Below are 12,254 nucleotides of genomic sequence, written 5' to 3' on the forward strand. Positions count from 1 at the left end.
TCACATATTTTCCACTTGTCTCTCCTCTGAGCATAATTACATCTGGCCAGTAACTTTTTTCCCTTTTAAAATATATTATCTCAGAGGTGCTGCCACTGTCACTGATGGGCTCAGTCTTGGCCAGCCTTGGCCAGCAGCTGGCATTGGCTCTGTTGGACATGGATAAAGTTTCTAGCAGCTTCTCATTGACATCCCTCTTTAAACTCTCCCCCTCCACTATCAAAACCTTGCCACACAAACCCAATACACACATGAACAGTTTTATTAACAGCAGTCTCAAACAAATAGTGCAATCCAGCAATGTGTCTTGCTAGCAGTGCCTTGCCTCAAAAGTACCTTATTAATAATGCTGTCAAAGGCCTTCTGTAGCTTGCTGTGTGTCAAGGTAAGCTTCCTGAAGTCTCGATGTGCTTCCAGTATGGGGATGACAATTTTGTACACTTCATTCACAGTTTCATACAAACCTCCCTTTGAATAAAAAAAAAAAAGAAAAAAAAAGGAAGAAATGAAGTGAGTCTTCATGCACTCTGAAAAGAAACCATATCTCCATCAATGGCTTGGCTGAAAAGGGGACTTATGGGACTCATCTGTTAATCTCCTATGTTGCTTGTTTTGGTGTTCTGAAAACTAGTAATAGGAAATGGGCCATTCTGAACAGCAAAGAATGAACTGGGTGTAATTTGGATCTCTGATCAAATTCCTGTGTAAAGCCCTGGTTTCTGCCTCAGGCTACAAGAACTAGAAATTCAGGCTAGCAGCAGGAAATGGATTTGTTTGTCATGTATGGTTCAAGGCAAACAGAGCTATGTCTGGACAAAGGGACCCAAGTGATACCTTTGGAGATGCTAAATCACAAGTCCTTACATAGTAAGTGTAGATTATGAGGCTTGTGGTTGTATGCTTTGTAGAAGTATAGGAGTAACTCTCACATGCCTCCTAAAATATATATTTTATGCAAAATCTTTTTCTTAAATGTACTATCCCATGATAATATCAACTGAAAGTCTTGGTTCCTGCCCGAGACAATCACTATCTGTTGATGTTGCCTGTGGTCTGCACAGTAGAGGTGGGTATGTGGCTGAGCTAGGCTGAAAAAGCCTAGGTTAATCAATCTGACTGAGGCAGTAATGGGACAGCCAAAGATGTGTCCTCTTGTTATTTGGACTGTGGCAGGTCTGTGATGCCTGGTTTAGGAGTACTACATTGTTTCCTCATGTGCAGGAAAGGAAGCTGTGGATCTGGCTTAGGTAGCCCACTATCCATTCCCTCCTGGGGATTCTGGTCCTCACTCACCGTGCTGAAGAGCTCTGCAGCTTGTTCCAGCAGCCCTACCAGTCCACTTTCTGAAAAATACCTCCCAGAACATATGCCATCTTCATCTGGAGACAAAACATCATCTGAAACAGCAGATTCCTCCAGCACATTGGATGAAATGTTCTAAAATACAACAGAGCACACAAATAAAAAACCTAAATCAACAGTACATAACAAGGATTGAGGAAGAAATTGTTTCAACATATTTACATGATGGGAAGAGGAATGAGTTTTTTCAGTTGCAACCAGGGGACACATAGTTACATTCGTTTTTAGAAGTGAAAGTATCATCATAGATCTCCATAGATGGCAGATCAGGAGTTTCGCTGTAAGAATCATGAATTTTCTTTCTAGCCTCAGGTTTAAAATGCAGACTCCTGTAGGTGTCAAACTAGCTCTTCTCTGGTGGCTGGATTTCCATCGAGCTTGCAGTGAGCTTAACCCCCAATACTACTAGAGTCACAAGCAATGTGCCCTTCCTAGTGCTGGCACCGAGGAGTGGGAAATTCCAAACAGCACTCCAGACCTTCTGCCATCTGCTTGAATAAATTGAACTTTTTATTCTCCTTTTCCAAGCAGAGGAGAAGTTTTTATTCACCTTTTCCAAGCAGAGGAGAAGTAGGACACAGACGATATCACTCAAAAAACCACAATAATTGATTGCTTCTTCTTGGTTCATCCTCCGCCATACTACACTTCAAACTTCCAGGATTTACTCAGTTTCTTGCTAATGTTATGGATCTCACTGTGCATTTAAATAAAACCAGATGAAGTCACTCTCTTGAGACCCTAAATGACCATGAAATAACATGTCTACAACAGTTCTTCAGGACTTCTTTGAATATATGACACTGTGTGGCATCAACATTAAAAATCTTATAAAATATAGAAATACGTACAAAATAACAGCAAAATATGTGTACATCTAGTATAGGATTGGCATATGTAACTTTCAGCAGCAGCAGAAAGGCTAAGCTTTGATTTTCTATTAATTAAAAGGAGTTAAATTAGTGTCATAGTGTCTCACTTCAGCAGAAACTGGCAATGACAATCTGTCTGAGTGCAGGATGGATGCCAGCTGGCTAGCTAGCTGAGTCCTTAAAGGCATCTTTATAAAATAGCAGAGACACTGAGGGCTGTTACTATTGATCAGATTTCAAATAAAGAATTGGCACCACACACCACTAGCAGCATTGGGCTTCCCCCCATGGGTTTTATGGATGTATTTATTACTCCATGAGTGAAATTTACTCCAGCCATGCTGCCATCACACTGCCTAGTCTGCACATCACATCAGCACCCCTGGAAGGGTGAGCGCAGCCTTAGAACAGAATTCATAGGAGTTCAGAATACATCTGAATTTTGGCCAGAGGAAGAACCACAGCACATTTAGCACACCTAAACCACTTTTTACCGACTAGTCCCATTGAGGAGAGTGACTTCAACCAGACTTAGGTTCTCTAGCACATACTTGCAGAAACTCACAAGCCATGCAGATTAATTTCAGGTTTTCCTTTTCTGTAACAGTACTGTTTTAAGCACTGTTTTGATGTGACTCTGGTGGCTTTTAAAAAAGTTTTACTATTTTTTATTTTCCTTTTGTAGCAAAGAGAAGAGAGTCTAGAGAAGTGATTTATATACAAAAGTAACGAGAAAGTCACAGATACCAATTATCCCTTCTCCACCTTTAAGCCTCTAATAACTAATGTCAGGAATGTATTTCCATGTTTTACAGTCCATGTACTCTAGGAGGAGAGAGCCTGCATGACATACTTCTGGGGCTTGCATGATCTTCTGCAAAGTGGACAAGCCTCAACCAACTTAAGCCTTGATCTACCTTTCATATTGGAGAATTTTACATATCCCTTGTATAATAAAGGCAATACATAAATCACAATATATTTTATAATCAATTATATTGAATTTCACAAGCCTAGTTTTCATTAAGGAAAATAAGTACTTCTGTGAACTCAAAAACCCCTCTGATCTCCAGCCCTTATCACCATGTTAAATAAGGCCAGGGTAGCCTGCAACCTAGATGCCCAAAGAGCCCAGGCTCCACCTGCTGAGCCATGTACCTCAGCAGGTAGAGACACACACTAGGTACTTGTCTGTGTTAATAGAAAGTGCTTTAAAGTCAGTCCCTATGCACTTCATACTCTCACTAATTCTGCTTTACTGCTTGTGAAGGATATTTAGCGTAAACATGAATTAAGTCAAATGGAATTCCACTGAAAGTGACCTCACTTTGATTTTGAGAGATAGTTTTGATTGCATGGAGAGAAGCTTTATGTCTGGTACAATATAAGGAAAAGTATTACTCTATTGACAGTCAGTTTTCTGGATGCTAACAGATACACTGCAGAATATCAAATTCAGAACTGATTTGATGCTTTGCTGACTCATTTTACTCATCTGTAAAGAGGAGATAATACTTCTGCTCATGAAGAATAATATTTTTATTCACATTATTATCACCCTCAATTCCACATCTAAATGCACATCACCACTATTAGTTGATCTCATATCTGAGCCAAATGAAGAAATGATCACAGAGTCAGTGAGTGAGACCTGTAACCACACTTGAAGCTGAGCTAGTCTGCATAGTGTTTCCCTCTTTTAACAAAGTCATCTGAATAAGATCTCCACAGGTGCTAAAAAACATAAACCTGTTTGTAAAGAATGGGAAAACTTTTCTTGAAAGGCTATATAAAAATGCAAAGGGTTATTATCGTTAATTACTGTTATCGAGTAAACTGAAATTGAAAATTGTACTGTCAGATAAAGAGTTATGTAATTGGGTTCTTGTCATTAGGGCATTTTATTACCTCTGTCCTATGGGGCAACTGTGTCTTTGGAAAGTATGTATTTACACAAGCATTTTGATGAGAGAAATTGATATGCTGCTTTTAAACTCCTAAGTTTTTGCCTGCCTACTGCCTTGCACAATAGACTTCAATTCTTTAACATAAATGAAAACATATCCATTTATAGCAACCTGCATAATCTAGGAGCAATGGAGGGAGGAATTGCATTAGGGTCAAGTGTGTGAGCTTGCAAGCACTCAAGGCAGCCTGGGAGCAGGATGACATTGGGGAGGGAATGCAGATTTCACTTATATCCAAATGATGATAGTATCTAACAAGTAGAAAGAAAAGAACGGTAAATAGAAGTAACACATGGAAGTTAAAAGTTTGAAGATATACAAAACTGATAAGGGATGCAAAATGGCAGAAGAATAAATTAATGGCCAAAAGTTTAGCCATTAAAAACAACTATCATAAAGCTATCTTTATTCTAAAGAAAATCAAGAATAAACACTTGTCCATCACGTAATTGCTGAGGTGGTATTGAAAATACTAATGCCCAACAATTCAATGGAAAATGCCAAGTGGCTCAATCATGTTCACATTTACTGTTTTGAAAGGGAAAGCTCCAGGTGGCTGTGGTTTTATCAAGGGATGGTGAATGCACCAAGTATTAGTACTAGTTAGGTATTTCAAACTCACTTTGGCAATAAAATGTGCTCTGCAACAGATCAACAAAACTAAGCAAAGGAGTATTCAAGCAGTGAATCCTGAGCTGCCATTTGTTTTAGAAAACTGGGGAAGTTCCAGAAGAGGAAATATGCTTTGGGGATCATCTACTTCTTTAAAGTGTATAAGATGAGCAGATGGTGATAGGTTTATCAGACTGCAGCAGGACAAAATGGTGGAAATACTGATACAAAATTACTAAAGAAAACCTTAAAAGTGTTGTACTTAGACTGAATCAACACCAGACTACACAAGCCTGATACTTTCTAAAGAAAGGAATTACAGTCCAATAAAGATAATAATGTCTAAACAGTGAATGTCTATATAACATCTAAGGTGATTCTACAAAATATTTCTACTATTTAGTTGAAATTATTTACAATTTACTTTAATCATTGCAGCCAACAATTCACTGGTTTCAGGGAATAATGATATAAGAGAAATCTTCAACACATGGCAATAAATTAAGGGTTTGGCCATTTTTATTTTTAACAATGTGAAGAGAAGAAGCACTAAAATAATTGAATTTGCACTGAAGTCAGTTCAGGTAAGGGTATCTAAAACTGCATAATCTGATAAAATAAGTGGATATATATATATATGCATTTCAAAAAGTTTAATCACAAAGACTTATGCTTTCATCTATGTGATGAAACGTAAGGTGAAAAACTGAAGCCAAGAAAACTGTCTGGAAAAGATCAGTTTATTACTGAGTAAAAAACTCAACAACACGAAAAGAACCAGCGAAATCTTCAGAGAGATAATGTGAGAGCTACAGCTCATGCTGAAAGAACTTATGGGACATTTTTACTAGACTTGGATATACTGGCTTGACTGCAGTGATTGTGTCATTCATCAGTCAAAAAGGTTTGGTTAGTAACTTGAGGGCAGTCAAAGGATTGGAGAACACGCTTGAAAGAGCTGAGCAGCTCCAATTATCTAGATTATGAGAAAGAAGTTTGAAAAATGCATCTGTCACAGTTGATAAGTAACAGCCCTAGAAAAAGCATGTGATAATAGAGGGGTTCTACTTATGAGAGACTACAGTATCAAACTGCTGGAAATAAAAGCTGGACACTGCCATTGTAACATCTGCCCCCTGCACGCACCTCTGCTTTGCTTAGCACAAGAACAAACACACACACCAGAGCTACCTGATGCCAGCAAAGCCTTTTACCTGAAAACTGACACTGCCCACAGGGAGATAGTTACGATCCTCGAGCATGCTGAGGTACTCTGACACCAGTGCTGCAGCATGAACCAGGCACATGGCTGCTTCTGTGTAGCACTTCCTCTTGGTGTGCTTCTCTGCCATGTTCTGCAGCCAAGTCAGCCTCAAGTCCGGAGATGTCTGGTATCCTTTTGCAATTCTGAAAACACAGGCCAGAAAACAGGTGTGAATGATCACTTCTCAAATAACAAAAATACCCTTATAATTCTTCCCCTGGGTTCAATGGAAGAAGACATTTCTGTCTTTACTCTGTACGATTTGTTAAACAGAAAGCAAAAGAAATGGTTAGGCGGTGCTGGGCAGGAGATAGAGGGGCTATGAGGAAAGTAAAACTGCTGCATCCAAGACTCTTCAATGTTCCTGACTCTTATCCTTGCCCAAATCTATGTACACCTCCCAGAGGCTGCACTGCAATGTGCTCACTACTGCAGCCTGGGTGCCCTGGTAAAGACCAGCTCTGCCAAAAAGGAAATGTGCAATAACAGAACAGATAGAGAGTTTGTCACAGCTATGTCCCTAAAATGCATAGTTCAGCTCACCTCACTCCAGAATTTTCTCAGTAGCAATTCTAAATGGATTCACCTGTACATGAGGTCCATCAGCATCTCCGGATCTTCCTGAAATGCCCTCATTTTCACTGTATCTGACAGGATGCCATTCAGATTACATAGTAGCTCCTCTACCTGAAGCAATGCAAAGATCAATGTAAAGATCAATTCTCAGGTGTTTATTTTTTCCTCTGGAAAAACAACAGTATCTGCACCAGATGATGTTAATCTCCTTAAGCCTCTTTTACCCAAGGAAATGTCAGGATGTTTTCTTCAGCTCTATGTAATGCAGCAAAGGCTGCTTACATAGCAAATCTTACACACACACATATTTTAATTAATCAAAATTAGCTGAAATCCTTTGATCTATTTATTTCTGAATAAGTCAAATGTGCTAATGGAATTCAGCTTTAGTTGATCTTACATCTGAAACCAGATGTTTTTCAGTACAACCTGAGTTACTCTAAGAATTTTAACAAAGTGTTTGACGGTTGTTTGATATGTTTTTCATTATTGCTGCTGACAAGTTGACAAAGAGAGAGAAGTTTCCCAGGTGGTACTTGTCTGAAAACATAATGAATCAAATTCCATTTTGGGAAACTCTTAGAGGGCATAGTTCCTGCTGAGGTCTAGGAGAAAGCTGTACTCAAAACCAAGTGATGATTCTCCTGTAATGTGATTTCAGGGGAAATTCTTTAGAGCTTATTTTATGGAATAATATCACTTCTTCCCCCCTTATTGTTGTGCTAGACATAAACTCATGCAATAATGTCTTCATCCTTAGTTTCATTGCTTTGGTAGACCAAGACCTAGAACTTGCTTCAAGCATGGTCCTATGTGAAAGCTCCTGATAAAAGCCACAGATGCCATAAAAGATTTAACCTGAGTGGGAAATGGCGTTGCCTGCATATCTGTGTCTTCCTCTGCGTAGGCCAGGATGGTTCGCAAGGATCGTCGAAGGAATTCCTCATTAAACTCAGGTGATTTTCCAACCAGAGAAGCTAGCGACATGGTCACCTGCATCTTCACTCTTGAAAAATTCTTCCAGAAGAAAAAAAACCAAAATCATGAGACAATGATGGCTGCACTGCAGTTCACACATCTACAACCTCTATGAAGCAAACCCACTTTCTCCTGTCCAGATTGAGTGCAGTAGACTCACTGCTCACATAACTGGCCCCTGGTGCATCAAACCTAATCATGTTTTACCCACTTAAGCCAAAGATCCCTAATCTGACATGTCTGTACTTTGGAGCTAGAATGTTTCTTAAAATATGTATGCATTTTGAGACGGGAGAAAGCCAGAAGCACCCCTTTCCCCCTTTGCACAGGCCAGTGGGTGTGTGGATCAGACCACACACAGGAACAGATGAGGAAGAATGACTGGAAAAACATTCTGGAAACAAATCTCGGAGGCGAAAGGCCTCTGGGAGCTTCAATTGGTGATGCATTACACCCTGATAATCATGGTGTGCCTGCAGTATATTTTCCTTCTGCAGAGTTTAGACTTTTACATGTCCAAGGCTTTTAAAGTAATAACTAGTGAAGGAAATTCTGTGCAAGATCAGATGCTATCCAAAATGCTAATGCATATGCTTTTATGCTAGAACATTATTAATCTACATGCCTAATGTATGTATTTTGCTCCACATGTGTGGTAAAAATCAGAGCCTAGTCCTAAGACCAAGGAGCTGGTGAAGAATTCCAATAATACAAGTGTACAGGAGTATACAGAAGTTGCAACTGCATTAGAATAGAACTAGACTGAGTCGGTCTGACACAGGAATGAAAGAAAAAAGACAAGGTGAAGGGTATTGCTAATGCATTGTATGGTCTTTGCTGTCAGAGGCCTAATGCTGCTCTGTTTGAAGATGCATTTACAGATATTGGAGGATGATATTGAGTCATGTTTCCTGAATCAATGCAATGAACAATAATTAAAACTACTTTCCCCCTGCACTTCTAGCACTTTTCTTGGCTCAAATGTGTGAAACAGCAGACCAGGTGACTGCAGGTGCATTCTACTTGCTGTTGCAACTTCAGTCTTTGTTTCAATTGATCACAAAAAAAGGTGGCACAAAATATACTGCTGTTCTCAAAATCTTACACTGGTAGAGCTGAAGCTGTATCTCATGAGGAGATAAAGAGTGGCACAGGCTTGAGTCCGTGTAATATCTATGCTGCTGCTGCAGTGATGGAGAACTCTTTGACACAGGTCAGCACACTGTTCAACCTCCTCTTCAAACAGCAAATCTCCAAACTAAGAGAAAGGGAAGAAAACATTCATTACTCTTATTTATAACCATTAAAACATCATTATCTTAGTGCACAAAAGTGACAGGGTTCACAAAAAGTCCAAAGTTTTCAAAAACTACATTTTATACGTCTTTTTATTCACACTTCTGATTCCTGGGATGTTGCAGATTCCATTTTTAGGATTTTCTACAAGAAAGAAGAATTTGAAAAGAAGGGTTTGTGTTTTGGAAAAAAGAGAAAGTGACAATAAACTCAGAGTATGATGGCTTCAGGAGTTTTTGAAAACATCAAATATTGCAAAATTCTTAGAAGCATGGAGATTTGCTATTTTCAGAATACGTAATGATTGATGAAGCATGCAAATACTTCCTTAAGTATATGGAGCAATTTTTAGCTCTTTGCACCAATGCCCTACCCTTCCCCAGGCCTCCAATATGTTCTCCTATGGTGTATGAAAAAACTTGCACTGCCAAGCTTTCATGCCACACCCTCCTTTACAGTGTGTACACAATGCACACAGCAGGCAGTAAACTCAGGGGGCAGGATGTCTGTCCAAAGAAACTCTCATCAGAGACAGCACAGATGCACCAGTACCATATCTACACACACAGGACTGATAAAGGTGTCTGAGCAAACACAAGATATTGCTTCCGATCTGCAGACCAATTTCCCAGTTCTCAGCCTTTCTTCAGTCTATTCTCTCACTGTTTTGTGTCTAATTTCTATTACAAGCCTTCTGGCAGATGGTTTTATCACTTTTACTTGTAAAATAACATCTATATGCCTAAAAGGTAATAGAAATAATTGGACTGATTGCTTCATGAAATACAGAACAGAGTCAGCTTAACTACAAGATCTATTTCAATGAGAATAAGAATTGCTTCACAAAATTCATTACTGTAATTGGAAGTTAGCTTCTAAAGATAAAGTAAAATGAAAACATAATTATGAGTTTCATAACTATTCAGGTATCTACCCTGCAATTAGGCTTTGTCAGCCAATCTGCATTTAAGAGCAGACAGGCATTAACTGGACAGGAGTATCCTGTTTCATATTTATATTTTAGAATAGTTTAGGGAAAATAAACATTTAATGCATTCTTCCTTAGTGGAGCTGCTTTTCTTTGTAGGAGAATGAATCTTAAAAAGGTTTTAGAGTCCTTATGAAGCACCCAGCTCCTCATGACCTCTATTATTAAAAAAAAACCTTTGGGTTAATTTCTGTCCTCATATATGTTTTGAAATTTGTGAGGTTTTATTTGTTTTGTTAGGTTTTTTTTTTCTTTATTGTTGCTGCCTTTTCTGATGTGGTGATACAGAAGTGGAAGAAAGATGAGGATTTGGCTTAGTTTTCAGGCAGAACAAAGATGAAAACTGTCAATGTCTTAGAATCTACTTAGCATTTTGAAACTCATCCTAGAAATGGAAATCTAAAATTATGCCCTCAATGTCTCACAAGTTTTGATTTCTCTGCTGCCCATCTGACTGGAAACTAGCCTTGCTGATGTAACAACTTAAATTTGATTTTATGGAATTCTTGTGCAGTTCTTGCCATTAAGATTCCTAATTAAAATCAGAATGTATTTGAAATAAAGCATGTGGAATTGCTTACTTTTTTATTTTTATATGTTTAAGAGTAGGCTGCTAAACCTACAAGATTATTCAGATTTAATTATTCCATCTTGTGTGGTCAGTGAAATAACCTTATAACAGATGCAGAAATCCTGTAATAACCCTATAGATAGTAATTTGTATTTACATATGCAAAATACATTTAATAAATGTCAGAGAAAAGTGGTAAGTGAATGGACACAGCTCTGCTCACTCTACAAGTGCTATTCTATTAATTTGATTGTAAGCATGAAAACAAGTCTATCAAGAGCATACCTTGGCAATGAGTGCTCTGAGTGTGGCAAAGCAATGAGTCAGGTAAGTTGTGCTCTGATCATAGCCAAGAGAATTTACCAGGACCTTCAAAACTCCTCCCAAGAGATTATCTCTGCATTCTGCTGCAAAGCTGGCCTACATAGGAAGGAGAAAAACAATAACTGTATGAGGTAATTCAGCAATGAACTGGCACACAGGAACTGAAGTTCTGCTCTCCAGCCCATGAGAAATCCAGGAGTTCAGAATTTCTACTAACAAGTTTTCAAGCATGAAGTTTTCTCCACCATACCTATGAATTCTTTTTCTATTCAACACTATACAAATTTACAGAAGATCTCAAAATATTTGCACTAAGAAACAAAAGGAAAAATTAATCTTTCTTCCACTTGCTTCTGAGGGAGCAGGGATTGGAACTAAGCCACCTCTACTATTTTTCACCTGAATGATGTTCTCTTGCATATCAAGAATGATCAGGTTAGCTTCAGTAGCCAGGTTTCCGCTGATCAGAGCTTCTTGGTCTAGCTCAGCTTTCGTCCTGCAAAAGGAGTTCTAATTAAAGCAAGCAAAGTGTATCCCAAGAGTTAGATGACTTGCTGTTTAAGGAAAGCCAGAATACAAATGCATACCATTCTGAATGATCCCATAAGAACAGACAATAACAATAGTGTTCAGAAACGTTTCTTAAAAACTATGGAGTGAAATTAGGAAAGCTGCTATCATAGAAGAGCAGTCACAAAGGGGACTTCTGAAAACTAGGCCTCTAGACAGTTGGGATAAATGCTTTTCTTCCTTAAAAGTCATCTGCATAATGGCTACTTAGTATCACATTCAGTTGTTCAGTAAACTATGTTGTAATTTCTGAATGCATTGCCTGTAGCAGGGCACAAAACTCCGAAATGGAGTAATAGATAACTGATCTGACAATTCCATTAAAAAAAGTAAAAACAAAAAGTAAAAAGTAGACTAGACCAAAGTGGAAATTGTTTCTGTGCCATAGAAGCATTGTTTAATGTAGGCAATTTACAGAGACTGAGACTGTTGACAAGAAAAGACAGCAGGTCCATACAGCAGAGTTCCGGGACATTTAAGAGAGAACTGAAATAATGATGAAAGACAGGAGATAATGGTGAGGCTACACATATACCTTCTTAGCTGAGACCTAAGAACAAGGTCTGGAACAGAGTTTCTCTGCAGCTGAATAAACATAGAAGCAGCTACTAACAAAACTGCATTTTCACACATCCAGGCCAGAAATGCAAAGAGGCATTTTTCTTTTTCCTAAGCTGCTCAAAAAAGTGCTGTTGCCTGGCTAGAGGCTGCTTTCTAGAGCTTGAGATTAAAGATCCCGTGACTTCGGCCAAAGTTCCTAAGGTGCATATCTGTGGCTGGAGCAACACCCTCACAATCACGCTTCTGAGTGACTTCAAAATGTGTAGCTGCTCTGCTGCATACATTTACCCAAAAATAAAACCAGAGGAGCAAA

General features: G+C 38.7%; 1 protein-coding gene across 8 annotated transcripts in view; it reads right to left on the reverse strand.

Moving 5' to 3' along the window:
- The window catches only part of DOCK8 (dedicator of cytokinesis 8), an 89,938-nt gene that overhangs the window by 8,560 nt on the left and 69,124 nt on the right, over positions 1-12,254 (reverse strand). For all 8 annotated transcript variants that reach the window (XM_071425145.1, XM_071425146.1, XM_071425144.1 and 5 more), the window contains 8 exons: positions 11,210-11,306; positions 10,772-10,906; positions 8,737-8,889; positions 7,512-7,670; positions 6,664-6,764; positions 6,028-6,220; positions 1,294-1,437; positions 337-468 (listed from right to left, as the gene is read on the reverse strand). In XM_071425145.1, coding sequence (XP_071281246.1) covers positions 337-468; positions 1,294-1,437; positions 6,028-6,220; positions 6,664-6,764; positions 7,512-7,670; positions 8,737-8,889; positions 10,772-10,906; positions 11,210-11,306 — 1,114 coding nt within the window. The remainder of the gene's footprint in view (positions 1-336; positions 469-1,293; positions 1,438-6,027; positions 6,221-6,663; positions 6,765-7,511; positions 7,671-8,736; positions 8,890-10,771; positions 10,907-11,209; positions 11,307-12,254) is intronic.

The sequence above is a fragment of the Agelaius tricolor genome, unplaced genomic scaffold, assembly GCF_023055355.1.
Source record: "Agelaius tricolor isolate 1412-34295 unplaced genomic scaffold, bAgeTri1.0.p SCAF_4, whole genome shotgun sequence".
In the NCBI taxonomy this organism is placed as follows: Eukaryota; Metazoa; Chordata; class Aves; order Passeriformes; family Icteridae; genus Agelaius; species Agelaius tricolor.